The sequence below is a fragment of the Vanessa atalanta genome, chromosome 14 (assembly GCF_905147765.1).
Source record: "Vanessa atalanta chromosome 14, ilVanAtal1.2, whole genome shotgun sequence".
Taxonomy (NCBI): domain Eukaryota; kingdom Metazoa; phylum Arthropoda; class Insecta; order Lepidoptera; family Nymphalidae; genus Vanessa; species Vanessa atalanta.
The window spans coordinates 3,532,510-3,551,867 of record NC_061884.1 but is presented as its reverse complement, the minus strand read 5'-3'; the positions used below and the strand labels follow the sequence as shown (position 1 = coordinate 3,551,867).

The window sequence follows — 19,358 nt, the reverse complement described above, 5'->3', positions numbered from 1 at the left end:
ACCCAATTACTTTTTCATATTTCAAAATAAATACAATTTAATATATTAATCAAAATGACTTTTCAAATATACATGACGAATAGCGTTCTATAAAGATTACTCTGGTTTTGTTAAGACTAAATCAAATTTGTGGTTTTATTCATTTCTTATGTTAAGTTCAAAAATACATTGTATACTAACGTGAGTTTTAGTAACTCCTTCAATTGATACCAAGCTTTGATAAAATATTACTTATTTATATATACACGCATTATATCATCGGGTTCGATGAGATTATATAGATTTTAATCTGATAATTTAAGTCACACAACAAGACTGAACAACCTGTATTTGTGGTCTTGTGCCAGTTTCTTAAGAAAATATTTAAAAATAAAAAAAAATAAGTTGATCGGTTTCCTTCTTTTTTTAAAACATGTTTTTTTTTTTGTTTTCGTCATAATCGTTTCTCGTTAGTGTTTTTATGGTACGAATAGGAGTTACTGTTGCATATTTGTTTTTGTTTTTTCAGAGCACAATGTTTGTGTAGCAGTGAGAGATTTATGTATATGTAAACGGGCGGGCTAAATGAACCGTGGAACTATAAGTCAATGGTAGAAATTGAAAACCTTTTTTTAAAAGTGCTTAAAGCACACCTACCAACAACCAGAGCGCCAATTCTACTACCCAATAGTCACTTTATCGGAATCGAAACGTTATCGTTGCCGTTCTGCCGTTTTCTTATTCCGCTAACACAACGATCTTGTTGCGTTTCGGTCGACGTTGGATCGGAAAACAATAGAGATAATATCATAACCGATCTAAATAAGTAGATTAGACCTCAGTGAGGATTAAAGTGAGTTTAAAGTTGGATCAGAATATAATCAACTACTATGTTACTAGAATTTCCCCCTGCAATGCGATTCTGTAAGAATTCACCTCTTATATCACTCGTGAAATTTTGACAACGGTCTTACAGTGTCATTTTGATACGCGTATCCTTTATATTTTAAAATTATTATAGTCATTGTCACATATCACATTCTGTCATTCCACACTCGTGTTCGGCGGTGAGATTCGAGTTTCTTGTTACAGAATAGCCCTACTGATAGCAAATGAAACAAACATTTTTATTTCATAAATCATTGTAATGTCAAGTCTTTAGATAATAAATTGTTTAATAATAGGTCGTTGCTATATCTCTACATACATTAATCAATACGTCTAAAGAAAGAATATTTTTAATATATTATGCTTTTGTATAAATCTTGAGCATATATAAATTTGCACGTTTTTTCCTACGCAAAAAGTATTACGTACACCTGAATAAATCTCTATTTATAGACACTATCTTAAGAAATATTCAATTCTTGCTATGTATTGAACTATTGTAGGTACCTTTTTTAGTTTGGTTGACGCGCTAATCTCATCAATTACTGGTCCGATTTGAAAATAATAGCTTACCCGAGTCCTTTTATAATATAAAAAAGATGATTCAAGCTTCGTCGTTAAATTTTTCGTTCGCCCACGTGCAAATATATTAATAATATTTACTTAACAATACTTTAACACATCCTAATGCTATACTGAAGAGGCTTGTCAAACATAACATAATAAAAAAAACGTCTTATTTGCTGTAATAAAAGTTTATTGATTTTTAGGTGTCGCTTAACTTATAACTCAACTAATTTAAATAACCACTATACATAGAGATGTGTAAATTAGAATTTTGGTTTATTAACAAATATTTATTTTTCTTTGTGAAACTCCTTCGAACGCTATTTTAGATACAACTAATCAAAAATCAATGTTTACCAATAATAGTTGCGAATTATCGTAAAGGAATCAGGATTATAAATAAAGGCTTTTAAGGTTTAACAGCTAGGCAAAATGGTTTTACGAATTATAATTATTATCTCCAATGTTTTTTTTGGCATTGGACGAGCATATGGGCCACCTGATGGTAAGTGGTCACCACCGCCCATAGACAAAGGCGCTGTAAACAGAACGGAACACAACAATACAGAGTACAGTTATTTGGCGGTAGAATATCTGATGAGTGGGTGTTACCTACCCAGACGGGCATGCACAAAGCCCTACCACCAAGTGGTGTTCTATTGAAGATAATGTGACGAGCCTGCTCTGATATGATGAGCTGTACAATTTCAAATAAAACATACAGATTCTTCACAACATTGCATTTCACCAGCACACGAATAACCTAAGTACAGGTAAAATCCGCGACGATTGTACCCCCGATCTAAGTATCCACTGAACCAGCACATTAGTTATAATCAGACATAATTACGAGTGTCCGAAAACTAAGAATTGTGGTTTGTAATACGTCAAAGTGTCTGAAATGCGTCATTATCAAAATGATGCTTGTAATGATTAACACGAAGCGATGAATAATAAGAATTAATGACTAATATAAGAAAATCATCGCGAATAATTGACTCTAAGATATAAATAGCTAAATAAATATCAATGTATTACAATCTCTAAACCAACAAACCTAAATTCTGCTAGCGGTTTGTATAGATAAAACATTAATTGATCGATTACACGAACTGAAAAGTACACTTGTTATAATTAAAATATTTGATTTGATTTTTATAAATTTCAAGTGTCGAATACGATACTCTTACTTATAAAAGGTTGGCCAATGAGCCACTTGAGTAAAAGGTCACCACTGCCAATACAGGTACAACTGCAAGAAATATTAAGCATCCTTTAAACTGCCAATGCGCCACCAGCCTAGAGAACTAAAATGATATGTCCCTTGTACTTGTAATTCATTGACTTATTCAGTCTTCAAATCGGAACACAAAACTAAAAAGTATTACTGGTGCGCGGTAGAATATGTTACGAGGCCTGTCAAAATTGTACAATTGTTATTATAAAATTCTACTATTATGTACCAGCCAACTCTTATTGGTGCCGCTTGGAAGAATAATCTCATAATCTTCTTTACATGAGAAGAAGAGGCTTATGGTCAGCCGTGAGACATTAGCAATCGGTACTAAGTACAACTCGTAATAAACTGCGTGCTTACAAGAATAATATTTTAAATGCTTATATAAATTCTGTAAGCAGATAAAAAACAGAATCATATTATTCTCACCATATTCTCATCACTAGAAATATATTATAATAATGTTGACGTCACTCTTTTTTAAGATTTTTGTTTCACCAACGAGTCAGTCAGATACAATAATATATTTAGATAAAGTAATCAATATTTAATTTCAGTTTATGTTTTTTCTTTGTTTTACGTTTAAAAGTTAACAATTTAACAATCATCAATTTACAGAGTACAGATTGAAACACGGATAAGAAGACAGGACGGTTTATAAAGTATCGAGATGTATATCGGTTTTTCGGAGTCCGAATGTAACTTTTTTAAACGTATTTACCGGCTTACAATGGCGACATGCAAAGTAAGCACATTGACATATTTTATAGTAAAATTCGAAACCGAAACTCGCCTAATACTTACATATCTATATCTATACGTGTTGCTTACTTTCTTTAAGAATCTGTCGTAAGAAACTGACACATAAAACTTATTGTAGTTTATGGATCTTACAAACATGTCAAGTTGCACGGAGTGCAAATTATAATGTACTAGCTACACAACCCGACTTCACAAGGCACAATAAAATCTATATACAAAAAAAAAAACTTTACCGGCTAGAAAAGTGGATATTCTCCGTTATTCTTTTTACTATAACATGGAAGTATTATACATACATATAAAATTTCCTCTTAAATCATTGCATTTATTAATGAAAATCACATTTAAATCCGTTGCAAAGATTAAAAGATCTAAGCGTAAAAACGATGCGAAGCGACTTTGTTTTATACTATATAGAGATGCTATAGAAAATGTACCTATATATTCAATCGAATCTAATAATAGTTGCTTAAGTATCTATATGCATATTTGTGAGAGTCCCTTTAGTGGAGTAACGTATAATAATTGAAGTGTTTTGAATACATTAAATAAATAAACTTCTCCGCTAGAGTTTTTTTATAGTATCTAGTGCTTAACCACAACACATTCCATCTTTGTACAAGAGGTATTAAAGTTTTATGACGAGATATTTTTCAATAAATAAATATGTAGGGCATCCAAGAGATCTCTACGTTCGTACCAAACCAGCTTACTGTGCTAATGCACAACGCATTTTTTAGTACTGTTCAAACATTTTTTATCTATTTGGAAAATTCTAATCCTAATTATAAAGATTTTATGCTATTTTTATTTATGCGTCGTGCTCAAGTTTTCTTATGTGGTTTTATAATGCGAAAAACACTACTACGACTGAAAAAAAAATACATGATAAAAATGGACTACCAAAAATTTTTCAACCGACTTGGTATAAACTTATGAACTATTTTCAAAGATTTTTATACGTTTTAGTATAGAAAAAGGTCCTATATATCATTTTCCATCGACAAAAATTTAGCATAGAAGGTGCTACTATATCATATAAGTTTGGCATCGTTAATCAGGAATACTTACAGATAACTAAGGAAATTCATTACATTTAATCAATATCTATTGCCAGTAGTTTTTGTATGTACCCGAATGAGAAAAAACTTGCCGCCTTATTTATTCTAAAGATTCACGTTGCCGTGAGAACGCCGTGAACCTCCATATCACAACGGTTACCGCGGAAGTTAGCGATTATGTATGATTGCATACATGTCTACACATACGTATATATTAAACCGCGCGTAATGGACATCGTATAAGCCGATTGTATGCATAACAAGTAGGTATTTTAAATGTAAATACAATCTCAGATAAATATAACAGAACCTTTAAAAGACATCGAGTGAAAATTATAATTATCCGATTCGCATCTCGAAATCACTTTGTCACGACGGAGTTATACCAAAATACTACGATTACCATAAAAGGCACGTTGCTGATTAATATCTATTTATTTAATATATTAATATAATAAATTAATATTTCATATAAAGATCAAAGATATCTTTACCGTTGGTACGGTCTGAGTGGTTACCACACACTCATCAAATATAATCCCGGCAAACAAAGTGAGTGAGCCAGGCATAAGACGTAACTTAGCTCCCATTGTTGGCAGAGTCGGTATTGATGCACGTTTAAAAATCGATAAGCAACAATATCTATGGTCAGAGATGAGTTGGAATTCAATTGATACTTTAGCCTTTTGATAATATAAAAAATGAATCGATAGAGCGCTCTCATTATTATATTTATAAATTCAAGGATAATTTAAGTGAACTGTCGATCGGTATTATTTACTTAATTTGTCAGAAAGAGACAAAACATACCGTTGTTCCGCACTCATAATTTACGTGATTACGCACAAGAAAAATCGAAAGAATTTATTTACTCAAATAATAATCAACATACAGAATATTAGTTTGAAGTTTATTAGGGCAATTAAAAAACGACACACATTCTCAGCTAATGTTACGTATATTGAATCTCTATATACTAAATACCTGATATTTATATTGATTCCTATATACACAGAAGCACTGTGCAAATATAGGTTATTGATTGTTGTAAAAGAACTCTTGCCCAAGAATAAGCAATGAAATCAACATTTTCGTCAGTGACTTAGTATGTTCGCTTCTTAAATATCCAAATCTAAAATTCTAAATCTTAGGCAGCTCTACCTCTGCCTGACTGGAATACCTCAACAAGTACTAAAATTCCAAATAAATAGTATAATCTAGATTCGAAGCCGTGTAAGCTTCGTCGTGTAATACATTATTTATAATGTTAAGTAAAAACAAAGAATTTATAGAATACGTATCTTGTTTTTCGCTCAAATATGTTACCGATTCAATGCGCAAACAGATATAAAACCCACGGAGCACAAGTAGCACACTAATCAGTTTGTTTTTTAAACATTAACGTAATCATTTACCGATATTGTAATCAATTATACCATTATAAAACGTCAATACTTTTAATTGCTAATTTGGTATGAAAGGTGAGTGAGCCAATGTTATTGCATGCACATGTTAGATCCCGTGGTTGACGGTGCATTTACCGTAAAAAGAACAGTTACTACCACTTGCAGTGTCTATCATCTGATCAAGTCGTAAGGCTCATCATCATCAGTTTACTAATATAAATAACCAACAGGCAATCTTTGTAGAAGCTAAATAAAATCGTTTAAATATAAAAAGGTACAAACGAATAGGAATTTTGATGGAATGTCCATATTTTTATCATGAACTAGAGAAGGTAATTATTTACGTGTAAAGATGCGAAAGAACAAAGCAGAGCTGATTCCACACAGACGAATATACTTTTAACGATTACTAGATCAATATTAAGAAAAAAATATCGTTTAATGGATTTGTTGCATGCATGCATGCATGATACATATGTATAAACAAATCGTGTAAATTGACGTACCACTATAATGAACTTCAAAAAGAGACCTATGTCGATATACGATATTGACTGTTATAATAATATAGAGGCGGTTTTAAAAATATAACGATCGAATCGTGTGTTAATTTATTTCTTAAAGCGTTCTCACACTAGTGATTTGTGGACGTATTTCGATTTTCGAACGAGGCGATCGATCAACGCTCCGCTACGTCTGCGCAGCGACTTGTGTCGTGCGATCCACGTTTTAACAGTCAGTCTCAGTAGCGCAATGAATTCTGACATGGAGACACCGCTGTTAATTTTGATACTTTAATACCGCTTACAATGACAGTTTTATCGATCGATTGTTCCATACTCATAGCAAGGCAGAAAACGCGCAAATCGCAAATGTAAAAGTACTGAAAACAGATGTCATTATTGTCAATAATAATGGATGACGTAATCAATTCTTAAGTTAATGAGATGTGTGATGTCTTTGCATTATTTTTCTTAATATTTCCACGTGCGCTCTTAACAATAGCATTTGGTAACCTTAACATATAATGTATTATTAGATTGGTACTTACAATTAAGTCGTTATTTTGTCAATTAAGATTGTAGATGAAGATAACGATAAGCTTATAATAACTATTCTGTTAGATTGAATTTTTTTGTTGTATGCTGACGTAATGGCAGAACAAAAGGTTAGAAGTTTTTCTAACAAAACAAAAAATACTTAAATATTTAATTCAACTTTTCTTCAAACCAGTTCTCAAAGTTCGAATTCGATTGATTTTCACTTCACTAATCAAAAACATTATTAATTTCGATTATTTAATTGAAATATTCGATTTGAACTAGATTAAACGTCAAAATAATTCAATCATGATTCAGAGCAAATAGACAAAACAAAGGTGGTGCGTGAGATGCGTGTGGAAAGAGGTCACTAGCACGAACCTCAGCTGGTAACGGTGAAAACGGTAAACGCAATGCAAGTAGTGAAAGCAACGTTGCGATCGGCTCACAATATCATTTTTATCCTAGCCTTTACACAATACTTAAATCTAAATATTTTAAATGCAAAAGTAACTCTGTCTATCTGTCTGTTGTTCGTTCACGGCCAAACCACAGAACCGAATTTGATGTAATTCGGTATGAAGGAAGCTTGAACACCAAGGAAGGACATAGGCGACATAGCCGAACACACGATGACCAGCCCATAAATACCAGCAAACTGGCGAGCAGCAACTTGTCTCTAATAAATAAGAAACTCTAGTAGTAACAGGCAACACAACAACTTTTAATAGAAATTTGTTTATTATATTAGGAGCGTAACTCAATTGTAACGATCCGTAGAAAAGATAATTAGATCATCTTACTAGGAATATAATTAATAAACTATACAAGTCTGAAAAACTTAGAATAAAATTTTAATAATTGCAAATACAATAAAATTTCTTTATTTGAACAGTTAAAGCTGTGAAGATATAATAATAAGGTACGGGTTTTATTAAACAAAATCGTTTGATAAGTTATTCTGTAAATTTATTTAAAGTTGGTAGTGCTTCGTGTGTCATTCGAATTCGATTCAAAATTGAAAAGGATTGAGAAAAAGGTAAACATAAAAAAGTGTTTATTTAACCTGATTGGAATAGACTTCCGTGTAGTTGCATTTACTGAGCAAAACTGACTTTATCCTAAAGCATTATGCTTTTTTTCTGTGTCATCTTTATTACAAGATATTCTTGTCGTTTAACTCTTGAGCAAATCATTACATATGTATGAACCTAACGACATTTTGCAACTACAAGATTTCTAATAACATTAATATTTATTGTGCAATTTGTTTTCTGTAATAAACGATGTTGGATATTAATAATTTAAATTACGGAGATGTCATAAGCTTTAAATGATAATAAATTACGAATAAATTTACGAAAATGTGTATAATTAAGCAAAAAACAAAAAATAACTTTGTTTAACCAAAAAGTTTGTATGTAAGTCTTAGGAAAAGGATATGTCGTTTGGGCAATTCGAACTATTAAAAAAAATATGAAAGTCAGTTGATAAAATGTCAAAGCATCTACAAAAACATAATTAGCCTATAGAATAGACCAGACTTGACATTGTATTTATGAAAAACGTTAAAAGAATGTACATATTGAGTGCGAAGTTATTCAAAGTCAACTAGTTTGAGGATAACTGCCATTAAAAAAAAACTAGTATTTGATGCCACTGAGACTATTACCATGAATGCATGCGTTAAATTGGATATAGCACCGGTCTTGGCGATTATGCAACACTCATTAGAGTTCTGACAGCAATTAAATATCTATCGAAATAGGACTTTATCTACTCCACTTCATATTCGAATATTAATTGATTAATTTATTTTATAATGTTAAATAATGTGTTCGTATTTGAAAGCTTTTTTTTCGGTTACATGACACTCAATATGAGATCTCGAAATATTGTAAAATTAGCAAATACTTACTCCTCCGGTACTAAATCTTGTAGTGATTTTTGAGATTGCTTTTAAATTTATTTAGAGTGATTATTTCAATAATATTCCTTTTATGTTTATAACAGTTTCGACATTGCATTTTAATAGCGATTATCATTAGCCGGATTATACGCCAATATAATTTATAATGCTATAAGCCAATTCAATCACTCAAACTTACTAGAGCTGGTTTTTAATTCTCATTCCACTTTTTCTTTCCACGACCAATCACTACAAATTAAACTTACCCGTTAAGTTTTTGTTCGACGATACGATACTTTTATTAATAAACACCATTCACTATTAAGAACAAACAAATTAATTCAATTTTCACTTTGTAATTAACAGCACTGTATATTATGACGTAATTCGAAAATTAGTTGGTTACATTTAAAATAATGGAATTTTAATGCGGTTTATTAAAAATCCTCAACTAAATTAACGTTTCAGAATTAGATATTTTTACTATTTTATTATTAAAGTCGCTAAAGCAGAATATTTTGAAGGGTCTTCTTATATTTGCAAGTCTAATTGACATCGAATACTTTTGAAAAACATTATTACTGTTCGTATTCAGACTTAGCAATAAGGAATTTGAAACAATTGCAAAGAAATAATGATTTATTCAATATTTGAATTATTTGTTATGCTAATTACCTTTTGAGTGGGTCGAGGAGGTTCGGGCACGTCGGAATCCCATTCAGAACTGAGATCATCGCTTGACGCTTCTGTGAAATCTTCAGTCCACGGCACTTCTAACAGGGAAGACTTCATTTGATCATAGCCGGGAGACATTGTAGGAGGTCCGTAGCCTGGAGGTAATGGACTGGAAGCTCTACAATCTTCACAATTACACGGTTTTGGCCCAAAAGTCTCTTTACATGGAGACGAACCCTTTAAGTCGGACCTGGAATTCCTCCTCGTATCCCGTCTCCTGGCACTCCTCGGCGATAACCTGTTGTTGCATTGTGGCGGAATGTAATATCGCGTCGGTTCAGACAGTCTTCTGCCACTATCTGGCGTCTCAATCTTCACAGGTGTCAGCAAAGACATCTTCTTCGTCATCGGCTGTTGTCTCTCGGAATTATTAGTCGATCTGTCTTCCGAATCCATGGTGTATCGTATGATAGGTATGGTGAAAGGAAACGAATCGGGACACTCCGGCATTATAGCGGCTACCACTTCACAATGAACAGTCCCCCGTCTGGATTCGGGAGAAGGGTCAACGACATTTTCAAGTCACTGATCGTATTTGCACATCTTTGGTCACGGCACGCGGGTTTTTTTAAAGGGCGCGGGCGTCGGTTATGCGCGCGGCGCACTGACTGCGCGGGAGCGGACTAGCGCGTTGTGTTGTACGCAGAATTATTAACTGTGAACATTTGTACGAGTCAACATTCGAAGCGAGATACGCAAATGATAGCAAAGTTTTGCGTGACTGCAAACGTGCGTGAATGAAAGTCAGAGCGATTATTGTTGTCGGCATACAATGTGTAAACATTGAATAATTCAATCGAGGTATAAATTCTTTACCTTATGTGGGAACACAGTATACGATGCGCTTTTGATGACGTATGTATGTGAATTACTTAATATTAATGTAAATTTTCCTTTAATAGCATCCTCATTAATTATAAATCGTTATTGAATTATGTGTATTTGTTATGCAGTGTAATTAACATACTTAGATAGAGAACATATCTATAACAACAATCGTAAAAAGATTTTTTATTACTAAAAATATTTATTGAATTACTAATTATTTGTACATCACACAAAAAAAATGTTTCATCACCGTAAATAAAATTACTTTTTTAAATCGCACAGAAACGAAGTTACGTTTAACGTAAAACTATATTGTAACTAATATAAATATATAAAAATATAAATAATAATATTTCTATTATCAGTTAGTTTTAAATATATTTACGTATTTTAATGTCATCTGATATGTATAAACAAATCAGAACGCACGTCTTGCATTTGATTGATAAAACATGAAAAATTTAATTTACATAAAATGTCAAATACATTTAATAGTGTTGACAATTTATGGATAAATATGTATAAGGATATGATATAAATTACTAAAAGAATTTATAGGAATACTAGACATTAATAACTTATAACACCAACTGTATTAAGACATTAAAGTCAACATATACGGCGAATTCAACATGTTTCTAATACTATTCAGTTATATAACACACATATACGGAGATGTTCACTTATTTTTTGATAAACCATATGGAAGTGGCTTAATTTATGGCGATATATGCTTAAACTTTAGGCCCCCGTTCATTGGAATTGCATTTGAGTCCATGTAATAATGTAATCATCAGTAGATAAGTGTTTTAATGAGCTAATTAGGCTCGCTAAAAGTAAAAGTAACTGGTGACTGTAACAATAAATGTCCCACGTCTAGACTAAGGCCTCCTCTGCCTTTGAAAAGGTGTGAAATACATTAATTAAACCATGCTGCTCAAACGTGGCTTGTAGAAATGCAGTGGGTTGACATTAGACATGCAATGCATATGCAGGTTTCCCGGGAGAATTATAAACACAAATTAAGCACATGGAAATTCAGCTGGGTTTGAACCCGCAATCATCGATTAACATGTCTGGCTTTTTTCGCTAGAAAAGCCTCAGCCGCAATATATCAGGACGAAATCACAACTATTAAAAATATACAACTGAGAACTAAAGCATTTACAAAAATGTTAGTAAAATATTTTTTTTTAACATTTCCTTATCGATTTAAAATATTTAAAGAACTTTAAATATATATTTATTAAAAAAATTATAACAAGTCGAGCTAAAATATCTTCTTCTTATAATATTTTTTAAGCATCACGCTCTTTTTGATCAGGGATACGTTCTATTTATAGACTCACCCCAGAGAAGCCATGTTTAAAGGCTTATTGTGAAAGAAAAGGTAACGCGGATGAAGGGTGTAAATATTTGGTCATAATTTGTAAGATAACTATTTTTGATTTTGATGCGAATAAACTTATTGAAGTTAAAATAATAATCTAAGTAACAACCACGAACCTTTAAATATTTATTATATTTCCTTGTGACAGTAAATGCAGAACATATGTATTTACATAAATTATATGCAGGTCACTGGGTTTATATGACTTAAAACTGAAGCGTTACTGATAATTTTTATTTATATTCTAAAAAGTAGTAAGCAGATTTATAGGCTAGTAAGATTTTAGTAGATCAACTTTTTCCAAATTTAAATATTATAATTCATATCGTGTCTGTTAACTTTTTATTTACATCAGAGAATAGGGTATTTTCTCGTATAAAAAACCTCACGATATTTTATTGGACATTGACTCACTTAGGACATCTATTTTGCTTTATATAAACTAGTTACCTAAGTCTCCATAGCTATTGTGTCCATTGTAATTTATGCGTGCTGGCTCGCGATGTCACCGCCGAACTGTGACATCGATCTCATCGCGCAAGGAAAAATTAGGCAACTCTTTTCTTCGTCGCACCGTCCAAAAATGAAAATCTCTACCAGCACACGTGTGCCTTCAAACGAGAGATGAACAGGCATCTTGCGAGCCAGCATGGCGAAGGGACTAGTGCAGCTCATTCTTGCTGACTTTTTTTTTTATGGCATTGGTTGGTGGACGAGCATAGCTTAGCATGGGCCTCCTGATGGTAAGTGGTCACCACGGCCCATAGACAAAGGCGCTGTAAGAAATATTAACCATTCCTTACATCACCATGTACTGGTCGTCTTCGCGTTTGCTCTCCACTTCCACTTATCATCAGGTGGAGTGGAGTCCCAGACCCGGATAGTATAAAAATATATATTTAAATAACATTTTCTTTAACATTTAAAAGAAGATTAACGGTAATTGAGTATTTTAAGTAACAAGAGCTACCAACGCCGCCGAATACGATACTGTTCCTACTTAATACTGTTCTTTGAATTAAAGACCAATGGGCCTATTACAAAAAAGTAAATTGGAGTAAAATATACCCTCACTCACTTTATTGGCGATATAGACTTAGAAATAACGTTTTCGATTTCATTATTCGTAGTCAACTTATGCCCTTTGCATCTGATTAGCATCGATAGTGTCCAGGGCATTTCATACATATTAAAACAATCTAATTATAAACGTTAAAATGTATTGACATGACTTAAATTGAATTATAAAAAGCAATTGTATTGATTAATCATGATATTATGTCCTCTTGACCGATTGTGACCACGGCGGCGATTGAAGGGCATTATGAATAGCGCTAACTGAACAAAAGATATAACAGAGCGTATCACAAATAATCTCTATTATCTTACTTTAATAATCTGATGTTATGACAATTCGTCACGACCGAGAAAATTTTGATCCCTTTTGTGTTCAATGAACACCGTCAACTACCAAAGTTTTAAAATTAACAGTATCAGTAAATAGTACTGAAGTAAATCACAATGGCGCAATGTTTTAAGGGCTACCTAGCAATGTAAAAAGTCGCAGAATCGATTCGGACCCCTTGGCCTATTGTCAACCACTCCTAATACAAGTTTTTATCTTAAATAAAGGGCTAAATCGGAGTATTAGTAATTCACTAAAGAGGTTTAAATGTTTAAATTCTTTAAAAAAGAAATTGACATGATTCAGTAACTTTTGTTATTGGCCGACTTGGATTTTGATTCCAGAACCCCGAGTTATACAGTATTTTATACTAGCCACTACACCAACGAGGTACATACATAACATATAATAGACTTATAATTATATATACTTATTATATAATATTCTAAGTTATAAGTTTTTTTTTTATTTGCAATTGTTCCAAATCAATCATTATTTCGGCTTTTTCTATAATTGTGATAAAAAATCTTCTACAGATTTCGAAGGCAACGTAATTAAGTGTGATTGGGAAATTCCGTTCAATACATAGCATTTTTTTTAACCACACACCAGTCGTAAATAATATTTAATATTACGAAACTTATATTTTTTATGCCTAATGACGCACACAAATAGGTATATGAGGGTTTTATAAATGTAATTAAACAGTTTCTGATTTGTAGAGATGAAGGCACCTTATTTTTTTAACATTTAATTATTATATGGAAAACTACATTACGATAAATTGTAAGGATACTATTTTATAATAGAAATAATTAAGTTGTTATTGATTGGTAGATATTATTTTATATTATTTACGTTAAACTAAATAGTAGATTTATTAGTGTAGAGCAATTAATATCGATATTAATTATATGGTTCTAGAAACATTTTCAATTAAAAAATTAAATATTAAATAAGCTAGTGTAGCTACAGGCACAAGAGATATTACATCTTAGTTCCCAAGGTTGGTGGCGCATTGGCGATGTAAGTAATGGTTTTCTTAGAGCTCCAATGTCTATGGGCACTGGTGACCACTCACCAACAGGTGGTCCAATGCCCGTCTGCCTAAATTTTACGTAATATACATATTTGTACATAAAAAAATCTCCAAATTTTCTGAAAGACCATTTCTATTGTTAAAATTTAAAATCGCAGAATAATAATAACTTATATAAAAATATTACGAGATTTCATAAACCAATTTAAAAGTTCACGTGGACGTAATAACTTGTGTACGATTTTACACTAAATCGTTAAAACACGTCGTTAAAAAATCTTCTAGATATGGACATTGCCTTCAACGCCACCATACTTTTTTTTAATTTAAATTAATTTTAAAATATGTTTCACTATATTATTGTTGAACGTTTACATAAAAGTAATTAATTCGATAAACATTTTGGATGTAAAATAATTAAAAAGTTACCTCGGTATTTGTTTATTCGATGTTATAAAAGCAAATCGTTATTATAAATCGAAATAATTAAATAGAATAAAATCAATGTTATATTTATTATAGTACTTCACCTATCTGTCAGTGGGTCTTGATTTTAATATCGTATAAAAATCTCTTAACCACACGCCATACCTTGGTAGGAAAATGCTTTCACAGAAAACGGATTTCTAATTTGACCATCATTTGACATACCAACCTTGGCCTTTAATATTGCCAGTTTTGATATCGATCAATTTATCGGAGCACTATTGCCCAATATGACCGAATTATCAATTACCTTTATTAAAAAAAAAAACTAAAAAATCTATTATTAAAACATATTTCTACCATTAATAAAAAATCTTAATGGACAGTGAGATAAAAAAGACAATTAATTCTGTAAAAAGTATCGATATTTGAGACGTGATAAAGAGTGCAATTGAAGTGTCAAAATTTAACAGTATTAAATACACTGCCATCAATTGAAATAACAAGTAATTCAGTTAACGATTATTACCTTAATTGATCGACATTGGGTTTCCTTTCAAGTTTTAATTTTATTGGCATTTCGTCACCATTTTTTTTTTTGGTGATGCGTCCAATTTTAGATATTAATTCAGCCTTTATAGTTTTCCGGTTTTCATTCCACGTCTCGTATCTTTTACGATAACAATTTATCTGTCAGCAGACGTTGACACGTTTGAACGGCGAATTATTTCTTTGGAATCTTAATTGTTTTTTTTTTTATTTATTTATAAGACAAGACGAGCGAACGGTACATCTGATTGTATCACCTTTGCCTCAACATATTCGAATAGTATGTGAAAACGTATATTAAATTGCGTAAATATAAATTGTTGTATACATTAAAGGGCGATCGTTATCTTACCAAATTGTTTTTTTTTATGTCGATCTTTGCTCTGTTAGCGTGAAATTGTGAAATACTTAACTGTAAATACTATTTAACCTGCATGAGCAATTATGTATCGAAAATATAATTACTAACTTGTTAATTGTTACATATTCATACAATTTATTCGTCATTATGTTAAAAATTCCTTAAAAAATTAATACCAATAAATAATATCTACTGATACTAATATTCGATGCGAAAGTAACTCTGTCTGTCTGACAGACAGTTGCTCTTTTACGGCCAAACCACTGAATTGAATTTTAAGAAATTTTGGGATGCAGCAATCTTGAACTTTGGGAAAAGACATCGGCTACATTTGTATGCCCAACACCTAACAATCAACTTCTAAAACGGAAGCAAAGTCGCCTACAATTTTCCTATAAATTATAATGATATCGTCCCAGGCTTATATGTCCTCCAAGAAACAATACAATAAGGAAAACATGAAGTAGATACAATAAAATTACATTATTACATAAATTGTACATCGTTGAGAAGACGCAGCAATTTGAAAACCTGCCAAAAGAATAGAATCCGCGTGTGATCTTAAAATTAGCCTTGATTCAAAATTATTAATCTGTACACAAATAAAATCTATACTAATATTATAAATGCGAAAATCTGTCTGTCTGTTTCTTCACGCTTAAATATCTCAAACAATTTAGATGAAAATTTGTACGGATATAGTTTGAGTCTCGGGGAACATAGTGTGTAAAGGAAATATTTTTTTAATTTCGTGCATGTAAAGCCGCAGTTTCAGCTAGTTAACAACAAATACAATGTGTTATGCTACTCTTGAAGGATTCACCAGCGATGTCGTTTGTATTTAAATACTATAACATTTTATAAGTGCGAATTGCGCTGGATGTTTTTCGTTTTTTCTTTTTTTTGTGCCCATTTCCGCGTCAGTTACGAGAATGTCCATAGGCTAGAATTGAGCGGAATTCCATTTTTAAAAATATGCATAACAATAATGTAGCATTCCTTAAAGGAATTATTGTTACATTTTTAAAAATATATTAAATTGTTTATACTTAACTTATACGAGTATTTATATAAAGATTTTATTTTCATTAGTTAACACGCTGTATAGGCAATGTAAATATAAGCACTTCACGTCAAAGATTGCCATATATAGGGTATTAAAAATCGATTAAATATTATTATTATTTACTAAAAAATCACGCGATAAAACACTCATGAGTTCCTCGTATGTCGTAAGATTGAAAACCTTTATATTTCAGCATCGTTTGCCACACGAAAGGTAAATATTTTTTGTTATGTTATCATCATTATTTCGACAGGAAAAAATGACATTTCATTTTAATTGCAAGATCTAAACAGTGCGAGGGAAAAACCTTTGCGGTTTCTGTGGTCAAATATAACTTTTAAACTATTCACTATATAATAAACTTAAAGTTCAACATTGGTACAGTTATAAATAGTATTGTTATAATGGTTATGTAGTGATGGGCCGAATTTGGCATTTATCGAATACGATTTTGTATAGATTCAATTAAAAAAGGGATGTGCTATAAGACACCCAGTTGGACTGATGTTGCTTTCGCCATAGATAATGTATTAAATTACATTAACATACAATAACAATAATTATAATTAAAAACAAAGAGTAACATAATATAAGCTTAAATAATATTATATAAAACCGCATAAAATAGAAAGAGACTGAAAGAGAGGGAAAGGTCGCCTGGGAGGAGCGTGACGCTTTTTCCTTCGTGACGATTTCGGCTTACTCTACTGAAAGCCGCTTTGTTCCAATTACAAATTTATTTATGTAGCGAACCTTGCGTAAGCTCACACGTATTTTCTTTCCACTCGAGAATGCCTTTCTCTCATAAACATCTCCAGTTCTAATCGATATGTGGTCCTGGTGAAATTGAACAACATCACATACATTACCTACTCTGATCCCAATTAGAAGTAACGACGACACCACAAACACCCAGACCCAAGACAACATAGAAAACTCATGAACTTTTTCTACATAGACTCGGCCGGGAATCGAACCCGGGACCTCGGAGTGGCGTACCCATGAAAACCGGTGTAAACACTACTCGAGCACGGAGGACTTCTTAAAACCAACGATACTATCTCCGTTCTTGTGGAATGTCACAATCTCTTACGCATATGACTGTAACGCTCTTCCAGGCATATTATTGCGTTATTAATTTGCGGTACATCAATGACACGTTACATGAATAGCCGAAAAACAATGACTGGAGATAAAGTATAAACTGTGGTTTGTTTAGGGATAATTACGAGATGGCACTCGGTAGTTGGCTCAATAAACCTAAATACACATTAAGCTTACATTGAAAGGAAATTACATTTAATATTACCATTCAAAGTTAAAGTAAAAACTACTATCGATAGTTTAAAGTAAAATAAAACAATATCATAACGTGAGAAGAACCGGCGAAAGAAACTGAACAGGTTGTTTTTTTGTCTAATTTTGTAATTGTTTACAATCTGCAATACATGTATGATAATCATAATCGGCTACGCGCTTAAACGATAATTTGTATAATATAATAACTGTATAAAATTTAATGCTATTATTGTACAAAAGATGGAAAAAATCTTTGCCTTAGTAAGGTGGTTTATTGCAAGTAAAACAACTATGGATATCGGACTATTTTTTTTTGTATATCTTTTTGTTATGGCCTTGGTTGGCGATCATGGGCAGATATGGGCCACCTGATGGGAAGTAGTCACCACCGCCCATAGACAAAGGCGCTGTAAGAAATATTATCCATTCCTTACATCACCTATGCGCCACTAACCTTGGAAGCTAAGATGCTATGTCTCTATTGCTTGTGATTACACTGGCTCACTCACACTTCTAACCGGAACACAACAAAACAGAGTACCGTTATTTGGCGGTAGAATATAAACTCATTATTTATTGTATACTAATAACTTCTCATAGCAATATGTATATTTTGTATGATTATCGGTATGAGGTTGGGAATAGGGGCTACCTGATGGATGGTGATCACCATTGGCCATCAACATTGGCGCAGTAAACAATATTAACCATCCATTCATCGCCAATTTACCACTAAGATGTTATATCCTTTACCCTTGTGCCTGTAGTTACACTGGCTTACTCAACCTTCAAACCTGAACACAAGAATACTTAAGTATTGCTGTTTTGCGATAGAATATCTGGTAAGTGTATGATATGTATCCACCAACCCGCATTGCATGGTGGAATATGCTCCAAACCTTCTCCTCAAAGGGAGAAGAGGCCTTAGCCCAGCAGTGGGAAATTTACTGGCTGTCAATGTTGTATGTTGTTGTTGTGTGATATGTGCTGATATTGTGGTACCTACTCAGTCGGTCTTGCACTAGCTCTAACACCGAGTAAACTAATTCAAAATAAATCGTAGAATATACTTCTATTTTACGAATTTTATTAACTCATGATTTGTACCTACTAAATGTTAAATTCGTCAGTCCATTGACTCCTAACACCTGTTGGAAGTAAAGAGAAAGCAATGACGTAGATGTGACGCACGCGCGGCTGGATATTCAAAACGCGTCCGGTGACGTCACCAGGACCACTGTCACAATTTTCATACGGCGACAACTGATTTACAACCCTAAACTTAATAATAATAGATTTTAATATTGTTTGCACCTAGTTATATGCTATATAGTCAAATACGGTAGAAATACGTCAAACAACTGTTCCGTATAGTTGTACATCATTATAAATTTTAATTGCAACTGAATCG

General features: G+C 32.2%; 1 protein-coding gene across 5 annotated transcripts in view; it reads right to left on the bottom strand.

Moving 5' to 3' along the window:
- Positions 1–19,358, bottom strand: part of LOC125068833 (inositol-trisphosphate 3-kinase B) — a 156,385-nt gene that overhangs the window by 40,594 nt on the left and 96,433 nt on the right. Inside the window, exon 1 of one of the 5 annotated variants that reach the window (XM_047678162.1) lies at positions 9,525–10,221. The exons of the other annotated variants lie outside the window; for them this stretch is intronic. Coding sequence (XP_047534118.1) covers positions 9,525–10,034 — 510 coding nt within the window. The 5' untranslated portion in view covers positions 10,035–10,221. Of the gene's footprint in view, positions 1–9,524; positions 10,222–19,358 lie in introns of those variants that run through there. 5 annotated transcript variants of the gene reach the window in all.